General features: G+C 42.5%; 1 protein-coding gene across 2 annotated transcripts in view; it reads right to left on the bottom strand.

The window, feature by feature from the left end:
* Window positions 1-23,934, bottom strand: part of ICA1 (islet cell autoantigen 1) — a 133,266-nt gene that overhangs the window by 71,197 nt on the left and 38,135 nt on the right. For both annotated transcript variants that reach the window (XM_080936256.1, XM_080936255.1), the window contains exons 5-6: window positions 23,593-23,716; window positions 18,991-19,189 (exon numbers count right to left, since the gene is read on the bottom strand). In XM_080936256.1, coding sequence (XP_080792382.1) covers window positions 18,991-19,189; window positions 23,593-23,716 — 323 coding nt within the window. The remainder of the gene's footprint in view (window positions 1-18,990; window positions 19,190-23,592; window positions 23,717-23,934) is intronic.

The raw sequence follows: 23,934 nt of genomic DNA on the forward strand, positions 1-23,934 counted from the left end.
CTAGAAGCTGAAGAAAGAGACTAGCATTACCTTAGCCCATGGGCTTCAGGAAATACCGTCCGGGTGCAGACCAGCCATGCCAGAGTGAAATAAGCAAGGAGCCTGGAGGGTAGCCACAAGGACACCGTACCTCCAGCATGTTTCTAAGGCACGGTGACAGCACTGACCTCCTAAATTTCGGAAAGAACAACCCTAAAGATATCATTGAAAACAGTGTTACTAATATGAAGGCGAAGGTTGAGTGGATTTAACGTTTCAACTGAAACGAGAGAGGCTGCTTCACCTGAATGAATCGACAAGTCTAGAGAGACCCACCATGCTTACAGACACACTGCTTTTGTTTCAGAAAATTCAATGTGTGTGACCATGCCTCCGTAGATTAGAGCCATTCCCACCTGGCCCACACACATCCAAACAGTGTCACTCTGAGAAAGTTAACCCCCATGAGCCCAGGAACCTCCTTTGTGAAGAATTAATAGTTGTCACCACCATAGCGCACACACAACACACACACACCTTGGGAAATGTTAGTGAACTGTTTATATAAAATGCTTAGAACTGTAGTTGGTATGAAATAAAACTTTAATTATGTGTTTGCTAATTTATTTTTTTAGCATTTCTACTGTGATATTCAACAACAAAGTTCCCTTTGTCTTGTTTTAAGAATGTTTGAACATAAAAGAAAAAAAATCAGAGAATTATATTCCCAAATTTCTCCATTTCTGATTTCATAGGTTCTCATGCAGCCACACAGGCAAATGTCATGCTGGGGATAAATGAGGATTTCTATATTACACCATCTCGTACTCTTTCTCAGATAAGTAAACATCTTGTTCCTCAAATTGGTACAGACATCGCCTCAAAACCAGGATGATATTCCTTATGAATCATGCTGGCTTGCAGCAGACAACAGAAATATCTTCAGACTTGGTGGTGAGGTCTGCTGTGTCTCAATGGAGCTAGTCCTCTGAGGACTAGCCAACTTTGGCCAACAAACCTCATTAATGTAGAAGGAAGCTGAGAAAGAGATGCCTATGATGACCCAGCAGGGAAATGCCCAATTTGTACCTGAATTAATTCCTGGAGTTGTCTGCTATGGAAGACTCTAGATATTAACTGATTCACAGCATTGTTTTAGGTCCTGTAGTTTTCTGAGCCAATGCAGTGAACAATAGGTTGGTGGGGGGAATAATTAAAAGAAGAAAGAGTCATTTAAAATGGTTAATACTATTAGCTTGTGATATTTGAGTGTGTGCGGTATATAAATGCCCAAGTTTTGGGGCTAATGTAATGGTGAATACTAAACAGAACAAAAATAAGTTGTAAGACAGATACTTTGGGTCTTTTAAGCGGACTGTTACCATTTTGTTGGATCATCCATTAGCTGTTTCATCATGGTTTCCTGGGAAAATTGTTTCAAAGTGCAAAGGATGGAGTGAGCAAGGGGAATTTCCCTAGACCTTCTTAAAAATCAAATCCTCAGGTTCCTGCCTAGGCCTCTGGAGTCAGAATCCTTAGGTGAGACCCAGGATTCTCCAACCTGTTTCTCAGGGCACTGTTAAACTAACTCAGCAGGCCAAAGAGGCTGTAACTCAGTTGAAGACTGCCATGAAAACAGGCACCTGCTCCTTGTACTGACAGTTTGTTGTGGAGGTCTTGTGACTTTTAAACAGTCAATACCTTCCAGAAGAAGTTTGGCCTTGGGACGGGCATAGCCAGTGTGCTCAGGATCTGGGGTTAAGTAGCATGCCTTGGTGACATCTACTTTTCTATCTTTAAGTCTCTGACTTCCTTCCAGAACTTGGCATCAAGCTTGAAGCCTACTCTTGAAGGAATGACTCTAAGGAATTCATGCTCTAAAAGAAGTTTGACTTCAAAAAGGCAGCTGCAAGACAAGGTAGAAAAGAAATGCTAAACGCTCAAGAGAGACATGTGTGGATATTAAACTGAGACTGATAAATGCCTTCATGGGAAAATATTCAAAGACTCCTTTAGGGTGCTAGTAAAATCGGCTCTTAGGGTCTGTGATACTGAGGCCAGAGAGCACAACACATGGGAAGGCTACTAGTCTAATACAAAAAAAGGGTCCCTGGACCTTGGAGACACTGTCTTTCATGGAGAACTACTACTACTACACACAGACACATTATATAGATCATGAAGAAGTTGGAGAAAGGGTAGAAAGATTATTTATTGGCTTTGGAGTTCAATAGCTGGGGTCAGACTCCTATGCTCTAGAGGTCTTGCCTATGAAACAGACAAACCACATCCTCACTGAACTTCTCGGCAGCCTTGATGAAGTAATGAATATGAAACTGCATGCTAAACTTAAGAGCATCTTACAAATATTTAACTAAAAATATTCTTACGATGTACATATTTAAAAGGCTGTTCTATCTGTCTATAAGACAGAATGCTAAAGAAAAACTTTAGGCTGGGAAAAAACTCAAATATGTTAATTATCTTACATAAACCTATCATATTATTCATTGTGGAGTTTAAATATCTGCTGCGCTTTTGTGCTACGAGAAAAGATGCATCGTTAGATAAAAAAGTGAACAATTTATGTTTAACATCATCTTACCGTGTTATCCTTGTTTTCTAGATTGCAGGATGTGAAAAGGTATATCAAATCTTCACTTAATCTTTAAAACCCTTGCCTCACATACACTTCTGCATGCCTGCTTTACTTACAAGATTTACTAGCTGAAATTAAAAAAAAAAACAAGAAGAGCAAAGAGGGGAGACACAAGGGAGAAGTCCTTAAACAATCCAAGATGTCGAACCTAAAAGCTAATAATACACCAAGGACAAAGAAGAGGGAGTCTAGCCTAGGACGCCTACCCGTTTTCTGGCTTCCCATCACGACTGTTAGCTGTCCCTTTCACTTTTGAAGAGAAGACTTGCTTTTTTTTTTTTTTTTTTTTTTTTTTTTTTTTTTTTTTTTTTAAAGAAAGACGAAAAAGACCAAAGGCAGTTCTTTCTTTGGAGAATTAAAAGCAGACATAGGCCTGGATAATAAGAGCCAATAAAAGCTTCAGCAGACATACTTCCAGTCTACTAGCCATTGGCTTTTCTTGGCAGGATTTAGGGAGGAGGTTCAGGATGTAGCCATGAGCAGCATGGACAAAGAAGATATGGAAAACTTTCAAATTAGAGATGCTCTCAGCATCGTCCTCTGAAATGATTTGTGATGGCCGAGATAAAATCCTGGTAAAACCTAAATTTTCTCCACAGTCTTAGGAAACCCTGGTGATGGGCATCATGTCTTTATGCTTTCTCTTGGGTCTTATACTGATACTTACAGATTGTCAGATGGAGTCATGCCTACGACATGCATACAGAAAGATGCCTGGCTTAGAATCCATATAAGTGTATATGTGTGTGTGTGTGTGTGTGTGTGTGTGTGTGTGTGTGTGTATGTGTGTGTGTGTGGCTGGATTCACGGCAGCTGTCAGCTTCAAGAAAATAACGTTAATGACAGGATTCGGATTCACACATGTACAAGTACTCTGGGTTTAGAATATAACATTCTGGAAGTCTCCACAGGAAAAAGGAGAGAGAATGGTGAAAGTTAGAAAATAGAGCGGAGGCTGGGGAGATGGTCCAGCAGGAAGACCACGCAAGCTCAGAGGCTGAAGTTCAGATACCCAGATCCCACGTAAAAGGTGGGTGGTGACGGTGATCCATTGCTAATCCTGGGCATAGGTGTTGAGGGAGGGGCCAGAGATGGACTCCTCGGAGCAAGCTGGTCACCCAGACTAACCAAATGGGTGAGCTTGGCGTGCAGAAAAAGACTCTGCGTCAACAGGTAAGGTAGAGAGCAATGGAGAAAGATGAACAACATTAACTATGAGCCTCCGTACGCACACTCCTAAACATGTGAGCACATGCATACACAAGCATGCATGTACACAGGAAGAGAGAAAGAGACATCCTGTAAGAAAGACCCCTCTAGGTTGCTGGGAAGATGGAGGTTCCCCAGCTGCACAGTTGCCCACCCTGACACTTCAGTTCTTTCCTGAGTAAGGCTGTCTCTGTGTTTTCACTGGTACGAAACACAGAGCATGTTTATTCTAGGATGGGGAACATCCTCTCTTCACTTTCTCACCTTTCCCCTGTTTCGGTCTGATTATCAAGGCTCTTCTAGAACAGAGAAAGCATTCAGAAGACTGGTTCCCACCATCTTTGCCAGTTTCACAGAGTTCCCCCTGGGCGCTGGCTGCTTTTCTTGATCCTTTCATTCCCAAGTGACTTAAACTCCTCACGTGGCTCTCCCTGCTGATGGCTTTCAAACATGACCTCATCCCCCACCTCCTTCATCCAGCTGTCCACATGACATCACCATGCGACTCGGGTTCTCTATCTGCCCCCACAGCCTGACTTCTCTCTTCCCTTATTATTATTAATAACAAAACAAAATAAACAATTCCCAATTTTATGCCACTAAAGACAGATTCTGTTATTTTCTCTTTTACTAAATCTTATCTATTCTTTACGCTAATCTCATTAATTCTCATTATTTTTCCATATAAATTGCTTTAATGGCTAACACATGGCACAAAAGTTAGAAGGCATCCTGTGAACCCTCAGCTTAGCCTTGTTTTTATATCAGCTCCTCTCATACCCTCTCCAACCTGATTCCAGCCCTACAAGAATCTTGTTAGGAGCTATTCCTGTATCTATCCCTCTTGCATCTCAAATGGGGAAAATGAAATGGGACAAGACTTGGAATAAAAATACTCACTATTTAAATATCTGCGTAAAATATGTTCCTCTATACTAGCTTCCCTTCAGTTTCCCTGTTTGAGAATTGTCTGCATGATTCCACACTCAATCTATGAGCCTATCACCTAGATTGTATATGAAATATTACTTCCCAAGACTTTTGTCCTGGATCTTCTCAAAGAATAAATAACAAACACGCAAACTACTCTAGCTTTGAAGTATGACGGGGTTCTATCCTTAGAGTCTAAGACAAAGTTTATCAACAGGAACAAAGTGTTAGGCGACTGCAGATGTCCAGTTGGAACTCTGTTTCCCCCATTTTTTTTGTTTTTTTGTTTTTTAGCAATTCCATTTAGATCACCTTCATATATACTTATATTTTAGGAAGCTCCTGCTTTTGGTAAAAGCTTCTACTGTACAGGTTCAATCCATATGACCATATGATCCCTCAAAATGGCCCTCCGTTTTAGCTCTTCTTCCCCCACATGCCTTTCCTTCCCCATTTGTTGCCCCTCCTCCCTTGATCTTCCCGTTCTAATTCTCCCCTCAGACCATCCTAACTGTCTCTTCTCTTCCCTTTTCTTAGGGTGATCCATCCAAATGAAGCCTCCCGTTCTGGGAATGGGTTAACTCTAATCAAGTTGTTGGCCAGAAGGACCTCATGGGAACCCCCAAACAACGCAGGCTATTGTAAAGACTATCGGTTGCTCTCCACAAACTGATGGTAAGCCTCCAGTGCAGAAGTTAACACCTATACAACTCAATGAACACGGAAAAGTTGAGCTGGTGCCTGTATGGAACTGTTATTCCTACTGAATAGTGTTCACAGTACTGAAGGTGCCTCTTCATTTTACCAGAGGAGAAAGCCAAACACCAACCCAGCTTTGGACTCATTGATCCATCGTGGTGACCCATATACCAAATGTGCTGGTGCAATACTGGCACAGAGCTTGTGGGAACAACCAACCAATATCTGGTTGGATTTAAGGCCTATTGTATGAGATAGAGCCGCTGCTGGCTGATACTCCTTAGATGGCCAATAACTTGAGACTAAATAAGCCAGGGACCTAGGGGAAAACCAAAACAAACTACTACTGTCTGCTAAAGGAACACGGCAATAAAAACGACTCCTAATGATGTTCTGCCATCTCCATAAACCAGTGTCTCACCCGGCCATCATGGCTTCTTCATGCAGCAGACGGGAATGAGAACAGAGACCTACAACTGGACAGTGTGCAGAGCAGCCGAACTTGGAATTCTCAGCTCTCAATGGGAAGCCTCCCTCAATTCCCTCCCGTCGAGGCTCAGTGAACCTTTCAGGAAAGGAGGCAGAAAGATTTTAAGAACCAAAGAAGATTGAGAACACCAAGGCAATAAGGCCTCCCAAACACAGTTGGAGGACAGATGAACTCCCAAAGGCAACAGTCACATGGACTTCACAGGGCTTGGCTGGATGGAGTCCCAGCATTGAGAGGCAAAGGGGCTATGGGGCCACATCCCCAACCCAGGGGTATCTCCATTCGATAGTGTCTCACAAATGAATCATTGGATTTCTCCAAGGAAGTCAACCTGCATAAACAAACTACTCGGGGTCAGGCCCATATCCGCCCAGTGGTGGATGGTCAACACAAAACATACTCAAAGGCATTTCTGAAGGTTCTTTGTCTCACAATGCTTTGTCAGAACTTTCCCGCACCCCCTCATAAGCCTTTCGTGGATCTACTATGGTTTCTGGTTTTGTGTTTTTTAATGCGATTTCTTTGTGTGGGAATGCGGTGTCTCCACCATGTAAGTGTTTCTTGGGCTTTTTCTTTGGTTTTGTTCCTTTTTGTTTGTTTGGTCCTATTTTGGTTTGTTTTTATTTTATCTAGTTATTATCATTTAGATGCCTGTTTTTATTCTAGTGAGAAAAAAAGGGGTGTGTGGATTTAGGTTTGTGGAGAGTTGGGAAGGGGAGTCTGGGAGAAGGTGAGAGAGGAGAAACCATGATCGAGGTATACTGTTTTAAAAATACTTTATTTTCAATAAAAAAGAAAAAAAAAGACCATAAGAAACCTTTATCCTTAAATCTCTTTATGTAATTCTTCTGTCTTGAGAAATGTCCCACATTTCAATGTCAGCAGACACCAGTCAGGAGCCACTGTCTAAATGACAATGGCTGTCTCACCGTCACAGCTGGGGTGAGAGTTTGAAAAGATGGATGGAGAGACAGAACCGTGGTTGAATAGACAGAGCCAATCAACTGTGAAGTGTTACCAATTCCTAAAGTCATATTTCACAGGATGGGATCAACATAGCTCAATTAATGAACATGGAAATTTCCGTTCAAAGTTATGATGGAGGGCTCAGAGGGCCTGCTTCTTTTAGGGCCCCTCAGTGCCACATGACATTTGGCCATTAAGATTTGGAGGTTCTTATTGGTAACTTCTACTCATCTTGTTTCATGATCAGGTTGAAGGTGAGACAGCATTTGATAGCTGTGATAATTATATTAATACCTGGAACTTCTAAAAAATGTATGCCTTTGTAGTCTGGGCCCCAACCCTCCCACTTCCCTGTTAGACAGAGATCATATTAATTCCCTAAGAACCAAGCAATCGTCCAGAAAGTTTTTAAATAAATCCCAAACTTCAGCATGTTTCTATTTTATCATTAATTTATCACAGCGTTCTCTTCGATTGCTCTTCTGACAGATTAAATGAGAGTGTACGGACAGACTCAGGACTTCAGACCCACAAGGATTCTGAATGTTTCTGTAGGAGAGAGCTACAGAACCTTCCTAACTCCATATCAGGGCTAGTGCTGCCTGAATAAATCCCACCAGGGAAGCTTTTCTGAGAATTAACAGATAATAATTCAATCATTTTATAAAGTACCATTTAAAACTGTTTGTTTATCAATCCTCTATGACAAACTAACAGAGAAAATAGTGTGGTTTCTCTCTCTCTTTTTTAAACAGCAATTTTGCTGTAATCTTTCTGGAATAGTGTCTCTCAGTCATTTATAAAACCAGTTGAACACACAAGTGACAATCTACATACATTATACGGTTACTGCTATGACCACTGGAAGTTCTGTGAGAAGGGACGGAGTCAGAGAAAATTCTTTTCGACTCCACTAGAAGCAACTTAGAGTTCTATAAAGCTATTGGGACTGAGGGCACAGTGGATTTACTGTTCCCTGTTTGAGATTACATAAAACCCACATTCTATTTCAAGCATCAAAATAAATCATCATTAAAAGAAATAAAAGTAAATAGTATATGATAGATCCCTAAAACATAACAGTTTTAAAAGATCAAAATTGTGAGGTTAACGTATCAGGATGCAACTGTCTTCATTTATACTGAATTCTAGAGGATGGTAAAAACTAAAACTAATTCATCATGGAAAATAAAAGTGCTAACTGTCATCCGAGCTGAAAACCAAGAAGAGGGCAATGTGGTGGGATGTACAGCTATGAAAGACTTGGAGAGAAACTAGGCAAGCCAAAGACAGTAACGAGAAAATCATATTACTGGAACACAGTGACTTTCCAATGATCTATAATCTAACATGACACTCCCAAAAGAGGCACAGGCCAGTGGAACAGACTGTGGTTGGGGGCTGCGGGTAGAAGTAGTGATCATGAGCTCCAGACACCTCTGATGCTGTGGCCAAAAGCACAACGTGATGGAAACACAGAAATAATGAATGCCTCCATAACCTTCTAGCTGCTGAGGGACTGACAGATGCCCTTTTTTAAAAGGAGCTTGATAAATGACGTCATTTCTTTAAACCTAGAATCTGACGGTTCTAACGGGGTATAGTCTGGAGGTTTGTATACTCTCATCTATGAAACTCTAGAAACTGGGCTTGCCTCAGAAGCCACTTAATCCTTAGAGGTCTTAGGAAGAAAAGCCAGACAGTTTGGCAAAATGAAAACTCCTCACAGACCAGCACACGCTTAAATAATTGACTTTTGTTCAGAGTCCGCTCTGAAACGAGAGTTAAGCAAACTTTTCCCTCAAGCAATTAGACAAACATCCTATGCTTAGATTCAATGCTTCTCCATCATGAAGTTGGCCTTAAAAATAGTCTGCTTTAAGCTAATATATCAGCTTTCAGCTTCATAAAATACTAGTTGTTCAACCGGTACCAAAAATGTTTTTTAGAGAATTAGATAACAGAGTTTTTGTGAGTTGCTATATGTAGATTCTTTCCAGGTAGTGGCAATCAGTGACTCCTTGGTTGTATATTAGAGTTTTGTTTCTACTCAATAGTGGGAATAAACGTCATTCAGTAAAGCAAATACTTATCACAAAGAAATTGTGTTTGTTTATTATACAGTTGGGGTTCTGAGATGCACACTCTCTGGCTACTGCTTTCAAGGAAACGTAAGCCCCATTGCCTTTAGCGATTCACTCATTTCATGGGCTGTGCAGGCTGAGTACAATGGGAACACAGAAAAGTCAGCAAGAGCTCCTTAGTGTGTTTTAAATGGCATCTTAGAGTTTTAGAGCAATAAAAGAAGAATGGGGAGTGGGGATCCCAGTATTGGGAAGGGTATCCAAGGATACAGAGAAGCGCATGACTTGTAGCAAGGCTTCACATTTCATGCGTACCCATCATGTGCAGTGACCAGGGGCTGGAAGTGTCACTCGAGAGGAATGATGAAAAATGGTGGAAAGCTAGTACACACGGTGGGATCTGTGGTTGAGTGGGAGGCGTAGGAAGTTTTCACACAGGATCGCAGCCAGCTCATGGAACAGAATGAGAGCTATTGTTACTGTGGAGAGTCTGTTACGGGGTAGCCTCTACTCAAGAGACAGCAATAAGGATGCAAGGAGGGAACCGATTCAACAAGTATTTCAGATGTGGAATAATTAGGAACTGGAGACCCCCTGCATGCGGCAAGTGACTCATTGCTGCCAGGCGCTGAAAACAAATGGATCTCCACAGCTTGGGAAACAGAACAGGATGTGACAGAAATGGACTCAAACTTCCTTGTTTTTTTGGGGGGATGTGTGTAAATATATTTACTCGATTTGTATGAAAATATCATCAAACTTTTAAAGATGTAAACATACCAAGAACATTTGTTTGCTGGAATTTAAGTTCTTCTTGCCAAGAAATCTAACTAAAAGCAGAAATAATATAAAAGCTGTGAAGGTATGTCAAGGAAAAAAAGGACCAGATGCTTCTCTTAATTCCTTAGGCCATCCATTTATAAAGTCAGAGTTAGAGCCAACCGCCATTTTTCTTTTCAAAGACTCTACCCTTGAAAGTAGATTATAGCAATGAGGAACAAATGGTTCTGAGAAAAGAGAGGTTGAGTTGTTGTTCACACTTCAACAAAAGACAATTTTTACATAAAATGGACAAAGAACCCTAGCATCTCTAGGCAGTGAGCTGATGGGCAGGAAAAAATCCTTGGTGTAGGCTTTGAACATCACTTTACCTGGTGTTGGAAGAAGCTGGGTCATGGAAGAAGGCATGGGGTGATGTCATCCCTAGAAACTCCTACCTGGCAACCTACCTGACAGCCCATAGCAACACAACCAGCCTGTCTTCAGCTAACTCTGAGGAGACAGACAACCCAACGCTGTGGCCCCTTCCAGCCAAGATGCTACGTAGGAGGTTTATTTAGCATGTGTTTTGTTGGATGTCAAAATTTTCTCTTGGAAATTCAGTAATAAACACAGTGACTGTCACAAAAGTAAATGTGTACCACGTATTTGCACGGCAGTGTGCCAAGTGCCTCCTGTACATCATGCTCTGGAATCTGTCATCCTGTGTGAGGAGCCACGGTCTGCAAAGTGGGGCCTAGCATGGTGAGTGAGCTCAGTACTTTGGCCCAGCATTGTATCCTGAGAGAATGGGTTCACGGTTAAGGAGTCACAGTACCCCTGGATTTCTATTTGTTAATGTGTTCTGTAAATGAGGAGACTGAACACTATTTGGGAACATAGGTTCTCAACCTCACAGGGCTGGGCACTTCCATGTCTCTAAAATAGGGTGACATCTGGGTTACATCCAAAGTGAAGGGCTCATTCATGGCAATCTAAGGCACCATGAGAGGAATGTCAGGCAAGCTGCACAGTGTGCAGCCAAGTGTGCCTGGGTTCTGAGGCAAGCTGGATGGCCTTACCTGTTCCTTCCTGTGTGTGCCTGTCTCCTCATTTACAAAATGTGGATAATAACAATTTTCTCTTGGTTTGTTGAATAACAGAATTAAGTAAGTTTATACTAGCAAATAGCTTGGAACAGTGCCAGACACAAAGATGTCACTGTGTTTACATAATGATCATGATGAACAAGCTCATCATAGTATCTCTATCGTATAACTAGTGATAACAAAGGCCTTGGCGCTTTTCGGCCAAAGAACTAACTTGTGTGCACGACCCTCACTTCCCAGTTTACATCCCCACAGTTCTACATCCCTTGCACTGCTTCCCAACAAGACATCCATTCTGATTTCTCCCTGCCACGCTTTCCAGGGCACCAGCCGTTGATCCCTCCCAGGAAGTCCAGATATGTAGCAGGCAAGTCCATGAAGAGTAGGAGAGATGGAAGATGGGGTCTGGGACTGCATCCCCGCTTCCACAGACATATATGGGGTCACCATAGACACATATGGGGTCACCACAGACATACATGGGGTCACTGCATGTGCCCATGGACAAGAGCTTCTTGGTACCGTCAGTGACAAGAGGATCTATTCCCAAGCGCTGGCCCAATGGAGGTGAGCAGCTAGCAGACTTGGGCATGCAGAATTAAAACTTTAATTGTACAGCTTTGCGTTTTTATTTCCTATACAGTCTCAGTTTTCTCTGCATGCTTTAATGTCCTTAGGGCCCCAGACACAGAGATGGACCTGAATGATCATTTTGATTATATGCAGAGTGTAAAAAAGAAAAAATGAACCAGACAGCATCAGAAAGGCACACATCGTGTTTTCTTTCGTTTTAGGATCCTACATTTTCTATAGCTACATACAACAGGGAATCTACATGATATGACACAAAAAGTGAAATTGTGCAGGGTGACAAAAGGGACAGAGGGAGGGAGGGGGGAAGAAAGAAAAGGGGTTTGGGGAGGATATGCTTAAAGCACATTATATATTAAAACGCCCTTATAAACTTCAGTACCATATACAATGAGTATATGATAGTTAAAATACTACTCAAAAAGGTGGAAAGAAAAAAGTACGGAGTAGAGTCTGAACTGAGGGAGTTAGATGCTACTTAGCAGTGATTCTTGGGTCCTATTTTCATGTTCTAATGGTTCCTCCTGACCCAGAGCAGCCATCTATGGAATTAGAAATCTAAAGGGTCCATCCCAATTAAAAACCAGATACATCTCTGCATTTGTAAGAACAGGACATATGGATATTGGATAACAGAAGACTGAGAGTAAGTCAACTTCCTAGTGTGAAGCTTCTCACCATCGACAGCACAGGAGGCCGTCTCCCCAAAATCAAAACTAACACTACCATATGAGCCATCAATCCCTAGGAATTATGTTCAAAGAGACCTGGTTTAGAAGGTAAAATCTGTGAGCTTTTAACCACAGGTAAAAGTTTACTAATCACCAAGTTCTCAGTTGCAGCACTCACGGCGATAAACCTCGGCGGCAAGCTGTAGAGGACCAGAGAATGAGGGTCCACGGGTTTTGTCTTCAGCTTCTGCTGTGGTCACTCCACACTGCCACAGCATCGTGAAATCAGCCACAGGCAGTAAAGAATACACGGAGAAAGGTAGACATCAACACCCTCCCGTCCCTGATGAATTCAACCTCAACAACAATAATAAAAGCAAAAATATCAGTAGGCAATGAGTAATATCAGCTTTCAAACACCAAAGACTCCTCTGACCAAGAACTATGAATGAAACAGTCTGATTCTTTTTCCCAGCCATCTAAGGAGGTGAGTGAACTTAGGAAGATGAGAATGTTCGTGAGGTGGAAGGCAGATCCACTTTCAAAGTAAGTGCTTGCCCTTCCTGCTGCTTGAAGATTTTAGAGCATAATGCTCCAGAAAAAAATAATGTCCCAGGAAGAGGAGTCCTGATTGCATTTAGTAGATGCAAATTCAGACTTAGGCCTAAGTGTCCCCAGATGGTGTAGGCTGTGCTGGGGACAGAGTGGAGAGGCTCCGTCTCTCTTCCTGTTCTCTCTCAGTCAGGAGCAGCCACCGACTCAGCCAGCCTTATCTCTTCTGAGGGAGTTAGTCTAAATAGTCTTAGTGTAGCCCTCGAGCAGAGGTTTGGTATTTACTAAGTTCAGAGGAAGAAGAATCAATAAAGACACACAAAAGCCCAAAGGCCTCATCTGACGAGAGCCAGAGTTGAAAGCCTGCCCATAATTATTAGTTCTCTTCCAAGTTGTGCCATGTGAAAATTTAGGCTTTTCCTGTGGCATTTTGGCAGCAAGATGGTCTGTGCTTGGGGGACCACAAATAACAAGTGCCCTAGTTAAACATCTAAAGCAAAACAAACACAGGCTCATACCAAAGCCAACCAATGAACACCAAAAAAAAAAAAAAAAAAAAACCCGATGAAACAGATACATTTTAAAAGGGTATTAACTTTATAAAAGGAATTTTCACCTCACTTCATAAAAGGGCTTGACCCATATGGAGAATTCTAGAATGAGCAGAGGCAGAAGAGACAATGAGTCTACCCCTTCTTCCTTTTACAGGAACAAAGAAAAAGCCCAGGAAGGTTAAAGTTCTGCTTAGATACGTAACATCAGCCCACTGTATAGACCAAACAAAAGATTACCTATTCACTCATCAGTCCACTGTATAGACCAACAAAAGATTACCTATTCACCCATCAGCCCACTGTATAGACCAAACGAAAGATTACCTATTCACCCAGCCCTGGTTGCTGCTGGGTCTCAGACCTATTTGGGCTTTGCATTGAAGCACACATTGGTTTTCTCCAGAGAGCAGAGATGCAAGGCATAAACTGAAGGCCTCTGTCACAGGGCAAGGAGAAGGAACAATCCTGCAATACTTAGAGGCTCAACTCCCCCGGGACTTGCCCTCAGTTGCTACAAGAGCCTGACCTCTGACAAGAACCAATGATTTCAGCAGTAATTAATAAAACTGTCAAGTTAATTAACCCAAGTCTTTGTTCACGGGGGAGGGGGGGGAGAAAGAAACATCTATTATCAACACTGCTGTTTATCGGTTGTAGACCAAACTCTTTGAATCAAACCTTCACCACCGGGACACAGGGTCACTACTGACTAATGGCTCTAAGTAAGGTCCTACCTAGTACACTGTCAGTGCTTAGTAAGCCTCACTGTAAGGTGTCCTTTGATGATATGACCAGTGGATTAACAGGGCTCTACAACCCAATGTTATTTCTAACGGAGACAGACAGGCCTAAGCATCCCACAGTATATCACTCACAGTTCCCAGGTCGCCTTTTAGACATCCTTTTGAATTACTGTAATGAAACACTGCTAATGCTTCAGGATTTCATTAAACTATTTAGCAAATGGCTCAGGTTAAGACCGTGGTTCCTGTACCCTTGTCTATAAAGGCTGAGTCCTACAAATGCCCACATATACATTTCCATACTGTCTCTTTGGAGGCTTCAGAACTATTTTCTTACACCTAGCACAGCTTTTATTCCATTTAGAATAATTACCTTCCATCCCAGTTCTGACTTTCAAGAAAAACAAGACACTTAATTGACCACAGAAGCTCTCAAGGGCACAGGCTTCAGAGGCTCTGCTGGGCTCGCAGCTTCAGCTGATGTAATCTGCTACGAGAAGCTGACTTCTATTTTTACATCATACCCTTTTACTCTCCCTTCAAAGGGCACACAGATCACACCCTAACTTCGCTCATAAAATATCTCGTGGTACTAGGGTGAACCACAATGTCAGGAGGAACCTCCAACTGCCCAGGGACAAGCTCCACCTATGTAAACCCACCCATAGGCTCCGATATGGCAGCCAGGAGAGCGGCCCCATGTGGCACATTGACTTTCCTCTGAGTCATTTTGACAAGGGACAGATGACTAGGATCAAGCTCTCCTCTCTGTGTCCTCAGTTCCCTACAGGAACTGTTAGTAACAACTCCCAATGTTGATGTGCAAAGCTATCTTCAGCCCCTGGGCTTCAGAGACTGCCACATCATTTGTTTCATTTTAAACTTTCATTCACCAGTTCTGTCTTGCTCACTGTGACTGCGCTGTATGAAAAGTTTCATGACATTCGGAAAAAGCTGGGCGGGGGGATGGGGGGGAAGGATCTCGGTTGGAGGTGACAATTCACTTCCAATGTGACTTCCATTTATGTTTATTCTGTGTATTTTTAAAAATAATAAAGAGCTGTGTAATCAACATGGTGCTTTACTGGGACTGCCAGAGGGCAGGACAGTGTGTCCGGTCTTCATCCCGTCAGGACCCAGGCACACCATGTTTCATTTGGTTGGTACTCTTCTACTCCCTGTCCTAACATGAAATCCTACTGGGTTGTTGTGAACACAAAGTTTGTAACACCCATCCTCTTCTCAACACTTTTTCATTTCCTCCTTACAGGTGTGTGTGTGTGTGTGTGTGTGTGTGTGTGTGTGTTTGGTACTTTCTGACGGAGACAAACAGGTCTAAGAATCCCACCATATTACCTGTCACAGTTCTTAGAATGCCTAGAATGTGTGTGTGTGTGTGTGTGTGTGTGTGTATGGTGTGTGTGTGTGTGTGTGTGTTTGGTACTTTCTGACGGAGACAGACAGGTCTAAGAATCCCACCATATTACCTCTCACAGTTCTTAGAATGCCTAGAATGTGTGTGTGTGTGTGTGTGTGTGTGTGTGTGTGTCTGTCTGTCTGTCTGTCTGTCTGTCTGTCTACATCTTCTTCTCTCTCAGGCCCTACTGCTTAGGCACCTGTCTCTACACTCCCATCTCTTGAATACTGCCTCCCAGATGTTACCTTGCTTCCACCTCGGGCCCTTGGTCACAGTGACTCCTCAGCTAAACTCCGTTGCTTCCCACTCCGCCATCCAGGTCCTTCCTAGTTGTCTTGGTTTCTTTGCTGTTCACATAAGCATCTGAACAGGGGAAGGGTTTACTTCAGCTTATAGTTAAAGGTCCGACCCATCAGGGCAGCAAGTCAAGGCGGCAAGAGCTGGAAGTGGCTGGTCATATTACCCTCACAGTCAGCAGAGAACATGGACTGTGTGCTCTCTCCACTCCTCCTCTTTTTCCTTCACTCCAGGACTCAGAGCCATGAAATGGTACAGACTACAATTAAGATGGGTCTTCCCACATCCATGAATGCGATTAAGATAACATTATCTTCTCAGGCATGGCTCAGAGACCAGTTCCCAAGTGATTCTAGATGTCAAGTTGACAAACACGAACCACCATATCATTAATTCTTTCTTTTTGTTAGGGGGAGAGGTGCTGCTTCATCTGGGCTCCCCATCTAGACCTTTTATTTGCAGCATCATTTCATTTCAGAAAATCATCAACACACTATATCATGCTTGCTTGTCGTATGCCCAAATGATCGCACGAGGTAGGACTTGGTCTAATCTATTCTCCTCTGTGCTAACGGGCATGTAGCTGAGCTTCAACATCATTTGTTGGATGTACAAACGAATGAAGGAACACATTCTGAAAGTTTCAAATAGGGGGCTATAACCATGATGTAAAAATCAGAGCTTTGTCTCTGCCAGAATATGTGAAGTCAACACAACTTGAAGTCCTGGCTTTACCAGCTGCAATGTGCAGGAGGAGGTAGAGCTGAGGTAGCAGTGCCTTAAAGACACACCTTCAACACTCTTGGTCCCTGTGCCAAATAATCTGGGTAACACATTCCTGAGAAATAAACAGAGACTCTATTTAAGGTGGAATCTCACCTGGACAAGGCTCTAAAGCTTACTTAGAGAGTCAATCAGCAAATATACTATAGCAGAACAGAAAACCTACACTTTCCAGCATCCCTCAAAGACAGCAGCAAATCCTGTTTTCTTCACCTAAGCAATCACATATGTCTATTTCCAAGGTACCAAGATGTCACTTCCATACAGTGGGGATACTAAGTGACATGAGGAATGGTGGCTCCGGCCCCTTGGACTCTGCCTGGAATCTTGCCATTTGCCATGTTGAGTGCTAACTCTGGGCTGGGAACTGGACTGACTCTTAGGTCAGGCTCCGGAGAGAACCAATGTTGTCCCCTGTCTTCCTGAGTCAAGAATAATCTAATACACTCTTAAAGATAATCTTCTCTCAAAAAGACTCTTTCCCCAAGTACAAGTCCACCACATCCAGCCATTAAATTGAATCCAGAACACACAGGATTAAGGAGGCAGGCGTGGCTTTAGCTACTACTGCACAGTAAAAGATTAAAAAAACCCAAACCACCCATATTTTCCAGGATCAAGAGATTGATGACATTAAACGATGGGAAATGTTTCAGCGTTCAAACCAAATGACGAAGAACTCGGGTTTTGTTTCAGTCTTACATAGCTAGCAACCACCTCCCACCAAACAAAGCCAAATAAACAACTCCACGAGATGCTTTGGCCTTCCAGAATAACTCTGTTTTCTTGTACTATCTGGCACAGTGAAGGTACCCCCAAACTCTTCACGGAACCTCCCGTGCAAAGAGTTACTATGGAAGTGGCCACTTCTAGGTATATTGTTTGACTTCCTTTGTCTCCCGGTGGGGACATTTAATCTATTTTCAAGGATGCTGGTTCCCATTTCCTTGTTTCCCTCGGGTTAGCTACCTACCACGGGTCTCATTCTCATCTACAAAAGCAAAAACCGTGTGTTGATTATGGTAAACGCTAAGTCCACACTAAAGAAGACGTCATCAGCACTGAGCCCTGGAGGCAGCTTATTTTTTTTCTCATTCTTTCTTTTTTTTTTTTCTTATACCAATTCCGCCCCCATTATCCTCAATCCCCAAATAAAATGCTAATGACAAAATAAATGGCTGGCTTAATTACAAAGTCAGAAAACTTGTAAAACAGCCGGGCTCACCAGCATCTAGTTACCGAACCATAAACATTTGATTTGTTTACTACCATGAAGTCTGTTTTTTTTTTTTCCCTCTTTCAAAGGATGGATGAGTTTCCATTACATCTTCGTTGATGAATACTTTCCACAGTCCCACCTTTGCCTAGGCAGGGAAGCCTGCCTTACAGAGAAGGCTGATGCTGACATGGTAAACAAAACTGGAGAGAAAATGAGGCTGGTTCCCTTTACAGGGAGGATGAACTACATACCAGGAGAAAACTTGACTTTGAGATAGCTGGCTTAAGAAGCAATGACCACTGTCTTGAGCAAGAGCAGCTCTTTTGGTCCGCTGACTCCCACTCAACCTCCTTACATACCAGCCAGGGTTCCAGGTTCACAGATCCAAAGTGATGTCCCTAAAAAGGAATCTAAGCCTTTTAAACAGCATTTCTAATTATGAATGGATCAGTTGCAAGAACCAAGGGAGTTGATACAGTATTATGTCAGACCTAACATTTGACATTTTTTTCCTTTTTCCTTTTTTTTTTTTATGCCCCAAAACACACCCAGTTGCCCAAACAAAGAACTACCAAGATTGTACACAACCAGTACAAAATCAGCCACATGTTCACTAAATGCTCAGTGTACGGCTGCCACCCAGTGGTAGGATGTTTTCCTGAGGACAACAGGCTCCAATTTGTTACATTAACACAATGTGATTTCTTTTGTTAAAGGAACTTAAGATTATTCCTTAGGAAAATTAAACAGAATATTCATTTCTTTGGCTCTTATGTTCCTCAGAGAAATTTCTGAAGAGGTCAAAAGCAGGTACAGTCAATACCATTCTAGCTAAGCACACAACTGTATTCCAGTGCCTCTGACTAGTTCATAAAAGAATTGTTATTATTTTACTGGTTGTGACATGACTTGTCAATTTAAAAAAAGCCTGTTAAACAGTCTAGTCTCACTAGATGCTTGTGATCTACCCTGGATTTTTAGTTAGGAATGAAGAGGCATTTACAAGTGACGACCTTATAAAAAGTACCCATTATATGAAAATCTGACTTCAATTAAAACCAGCTATGAAATCCCAGCAATTTCCAGCTGTCTCCTCTCTTATCCTTAGAGAATTATATATCACATAAATTGGTATTCTGTCACGTTAAAAAAATGTCAGCAATGATTAATGGCATCCTTGGTGCTTTCGAGTCATGTCTTCTTTACCAGAGGGATTCAAATCACACTTGGTTGCCTTCTAGCAGGTGGCCCTTTTGACAACCCCCAGAGAACTTCCTACCTTCCTGAACTTCTCCATTTGCTTGTAGAGGTCTGGATCAAGTTCCTGAGACACGTCCTTCATCCATAACAACGCCCCTCTATATTCTGTCCGGCATTGTTCCATACGGTTCACTGTGAGCCAGGTATCAGAGATGGCCCGATGTCTAAACGTCTCTACTTCTTGGTGAAATCGACACAGAGGGTTTCTCAAGGCCAACCTGTACAAGAGGACACAGCTATAGTCACAGCTATAGTCATAAGACAAAGGGAAGGGACAGTTTTAAGTCCCAACATTCTGCGTGCATCATAAACCCATGAACTTAGACCACCGTCTAGAATGCAGACGCTTGTCAGGAGGCAGATACTAATCAAAATGTATGAGAATGTGGGAATCATCCAGAGGCTGTCCACATTCTGATCCATTAGTTTTTGGTGAACTGGACCACTGGGAAGAACTCTATTTGTGTTGCCGGGTGGCCTCAGGCCCGGAGAGTGTTTATCTGAAGTTGAAGCCAAGCCTATGCCAGTGAAGGACAGTCAAGGCATGGCCATTCCCATTCCCACTCCTGGTTACTCCCTGTCTCTTCTGTTGCCAAATGTTGGGCCCTGTGTGGAGGCAGGGATTGGACAGGGATGACTCAGGTATCCTGGACCTTGTCTTTTTGATTACTCCTCCTCAATCAAAACCTGCGATTTGCTCTAATAGAAACAAGGCTGAGGCATGGACTGGAAGAGTCTTAAATGATTTGGGAAGGAAGAAAAGCACAGTTACTGAGGGTCTATGGTATACCAGTGTTATCAGAGAGCAACATGATTCAATCATCATCATATAGAAGAAACAAGGTGGCGGTACATAGCTTAATCCCTGCAGAGGACAGGGCTGGAGGAGTCAGAAGTTCAGGATCATCCTCAGCGGACCTAGACTACATGAGGTCCTGGCTTAAAGGAAAGAAAGAGAGACGGGGAAGAGAAATGGGGGAGGGTCAGAACTTCAGTTCAGTAGTATAGAATTTGCCTAGCACTTGAGAAGGCCTGGGTTTCTTCTCGAGCATTGCAGTAAACAAGCAAACATCACATCAGAAATGAATGTATACTATACACAAGTGTGAAATTATTATAAGAGTAACCATCGGCCATAACAAACTTATTTATTTATATAAAAAGGAAAGCATGCCATAACTTTAGGTAAAATATTTATTTAGGTTACAAAATACCGCTTCTTCCATATTTGAAACCAGTGAAGCGATGTCAGATGACTCACAGTTTGAAAACATTTTCTTTCTTTTTTCAAACGCTTGTTTTTATTTTGTATTATCTATGTTGGCGTGTGTGTGTCTGTATCTGTGTGTGTGTGTGTGTGTGTGTGTGTGTGTGTGTGTGTGTGTGTGCCCGCGCGGGCGCGCTTGTGTCTTTGTGTGAGTGCAGGTGCTCTTGGAGGTTAAAGATGTTAGACTCCCTGAAACTGGAGTTGTAGGTGGTTGTGAGCCACCTGGTGGTAGAATCTAACTTAGGGCCTCAGGAGGAAGAATACACACCATTAGCCACTAAGCCCTTGTATGCTTTTCATATTCTCTATGAAATTTCAGAACAAAGGAATTTTAACAAACATTAAGCGGAAGATGAACGTTTAAGATCCCACTTGCATGCAAAGTTACGCAGCCAAAGGGAACAGTGGTACTGGTAAGCTGCAGTGAGCATCCGGGGTTCCCTTTGTGTTTACAATCCCTTACATGCCTGCAGTGCCCTGAAATTATAAATGCTGCAACAAACCTTAAGAAAAAAAAAATCTCCTTTCTCTGTTTTCTCCAGGTCTCCTGTTACCTGAAATGGATTGTTTTAAATGGAGAACAAATCTATGATGGCAGCTTGCCTACCTAGACGTTACAAATCTCAAAAAGTCACATCTCTGTGCCATGACCTATGTTCGTGTTTTATACTGGTGGTTCAAATTTAATCTGTGCTTTACATCCAGTAAGACTCATTGGATGGAACTCAGCAGTGTGAAGGTTTACAGCGTGGAGGATGTCAAACAGTCCTCAGGGGTCACTCACTTTCTCACTCCTTTTCTTTTTCTTTAGATTGTGTGTGTTTTCCTACATTTGCTGACGATGAATATTTTGAATAAACTACTTTCAAGCCCTTGGAATGTAGGATGTTATACAGACACCCTAAAGCTTCAATAACATGATATTAGACATTTTAAAGGGCATACACAAAACCACATCTATTCTTATCTTTGCCACCACCCTATGAGCTGACGCATCTAAATCAGAACAGTAGAAATCCATTTCCACTAGAGTGTACAGAAGGGGTCTAGACCAAAGAAAGATATTCTTACTAACTGTAAATATTATCCTCCAGTGCAGGCCTGACTCACCTCTTCCTTTATGAAAATAACTATACCCAGTTGGGATAGTTAATAAAATAACTAAAGGGCCACACCAAGAAATTTATCCTGAGCAGGGAAAATTAAATAGAGGGTCTGGATCAAAGTGGTTGAAAGTGAGCACCCCCCCCCCCCCCCCGCAGAAGACCTGGATTCTGTTCTTAGCACCCAGGGCAGTTCCTGTAACTGTAGCTCATGTCGGCTTCTGACCTCTGTGGGTACCCTCACATAACACACACTAACACACACACACACACACACACACACACACACACACACACACAAATACATTCTTAAAAACTAAAAAAAAAAAAACAAAAAAACCCAAAAAAAAAACAAAAAACAAAAAAAACAAAAAAAAAAAAAACCAAAAAGGGGGCTCAGGCTAAGTATATCAGAGCATGTCCAGGTAACAGAATCCTGTGGGGTTGCTTTTTGTTTTCTTCAACTTTTTGTTTTTTTTCCCCAATATTTACACATTGAAAATTTAAAAGATTAGTATTACTTAATAAAATGTCAATTTGTTATTAGCATATATACCATAACATACAGAAACCATCTGCTGCTGTGGTGCTATTTATACTATAAACATATTCAGCGGGGCTGGAAAGTTGGTTTAACAGTCAAGAGCAAATACAGCTCACAGGAGACCAAGTTTAGTTCTTAGGTCCCCATGTCAGTGGCTCACAACTGCCTGTAACTCCAGGTCCCCCTGACCTGAACCCTCCCTTGGCCGCTGTAGTCCCCTGTACACATACACACAGAAGCATACAGACACACATGCATACAGTTACAATAAATCTTAAGGAAAAAAAATTTCCAGAATATTCTAAGTCATGTTCACTCTCCTCTGAGTTCACGTTCAGAGCAATTTCACGTAGTTGTCCTGCCTCCTGCACCTTTAGGAGAACTAGATGTGACTTCAAGAGGCTGGCAGCAGCTGTGAAAGCAAAGCCACTGTGGAAGAGGCCACCTTCCCAACTAGCTGGTCACACCTCGTTGAATTAGTGGAGACTGCTCTCTGCTAGTCTACGGTAGATACTTTCAAGGTTTTGCATTGTTTTGTTCATTGTTTTTTTTACTGGTGTGTGTCTTTGTGTGTGTGTGTGTGTGTGTGAGAGAGAGAGAGAGAGAGAAAGAGAGAAAGAGACAGACAGACAGAGACAGAGAGATAAAGAAACAGAGAAAGACAGAGACACACACACACACACACACACACACACACACACACACACACAGAGAGAGAGAGAGAGAGAGAGAGAGAGAGAGAGAGAGAGAGAGAGAGAGAGAGAGAGAGACCTTTCTTGGGTTTCCATAGGAACGCCCATGTGAGTTGCCAATCAATGGCCTGCTCCTGGATCATAGGGAGGGAAAGCAGTTAGTTAGGATAAATGAGGGGAGACAAGCAGGACAATTGGAGTAGATGAATTTCTGCAGCTTACATAATCATGGAAACTGCCTGCAAAGCTTTCCTTAGGTGTAATTCTGAGTGAAACTAATGGAGACATTTTCCTGGGCTTGTTAGTTAGTGGGGAAGGAGAGACAGAGTCTCCTCTTCCTGCAACAAAGCAGTTGTGTGGCACAAACTCTCAGGACTGTTTTTTTAAAGGCCAGAAGCATTAGCTGAGGTGTTTTGAAATGCAACTGCTCTGTCACAATTTCCTCTGTACTGGAGACTGTCAAAGTTTCCGGTACATCGGATTCAACTGTAGATCTGTTGGAAAAGTAGAGTTAAGCGTTTGTAGGTGTGGGGGCAGGGGCCTTGATTCTGCTCCTAACAGGCTCCCAGGGGATGCTGTTGTCCATGGGTCTCAGGAGTACGGTCCTGGGCATCTAGATCACCTCCTCTTTGCCATTCATTAGCCCTCAGAGAGCAGAGAGGGAACCTTTCAAGTTGGTCTCATTAGACTCTTGCTTTAATCAAATCCTGAAAGGGGATCAGACTGATTGTTATGAACAACTTGAAGGTCAAATGTAATCACTCACAATGATTGGCGTACACACTGCTGCCTCCCACAGAGCAGAAGACAAACAAGATTATATACCAGAGAAGAAAACAAATCCTACACACTCCCTGAGTCTGAGGGAAGTAGAAACCAGCTAAGTACAGAATAGTTCTCAGGATTAGGCTAATGTGTTCTAGACTGCAATTTCCCCATAGAAAGACGTGGGTCCCAGATTCGCTGTGGGTCCCCCAAAACAGAGCCTCTAAGGCGGCGACACACACACACACACCTTTGCTGGGAGGAAAAGCAGAGGGCCTTTCCTGTGGCTTGCATCATTTTTCCTGCTCTGGTTTTGTCTTGGAAGCCTTGGGATCGGAGAAATTTTCCCAGTTCATTTTCTTCTTGAGACAAGACTGATAAAGAAAACAGGGAAAGAGACAGTAAGCAGTGAACATTTTTTTATGACAAAGAAAGTGAGGGAGACAACTCCCAAGGCCCTCTCTCTTCTGGGGCAAAGATGAGAGGAAATTAAATCCAAGTGGCCGGCTGCAAGGTAAGTCCCTCCACCTCCCCCACCCAGTCATTTAATGTCCATGCTGGTCTTCCGTTTACAATAGGAGAGATCAAATTC

This window comes from Micromys minutus, assembly GCF_963924665.1.
Source record: "Micromys minutus genome assembly, chromosome: 23".
NCBI classification, from domain to species: Eukaryota; Metazoa; Chordata; class Mammalia; order Rodentia; family Muridae; genus Micromys; species Micromys minutus.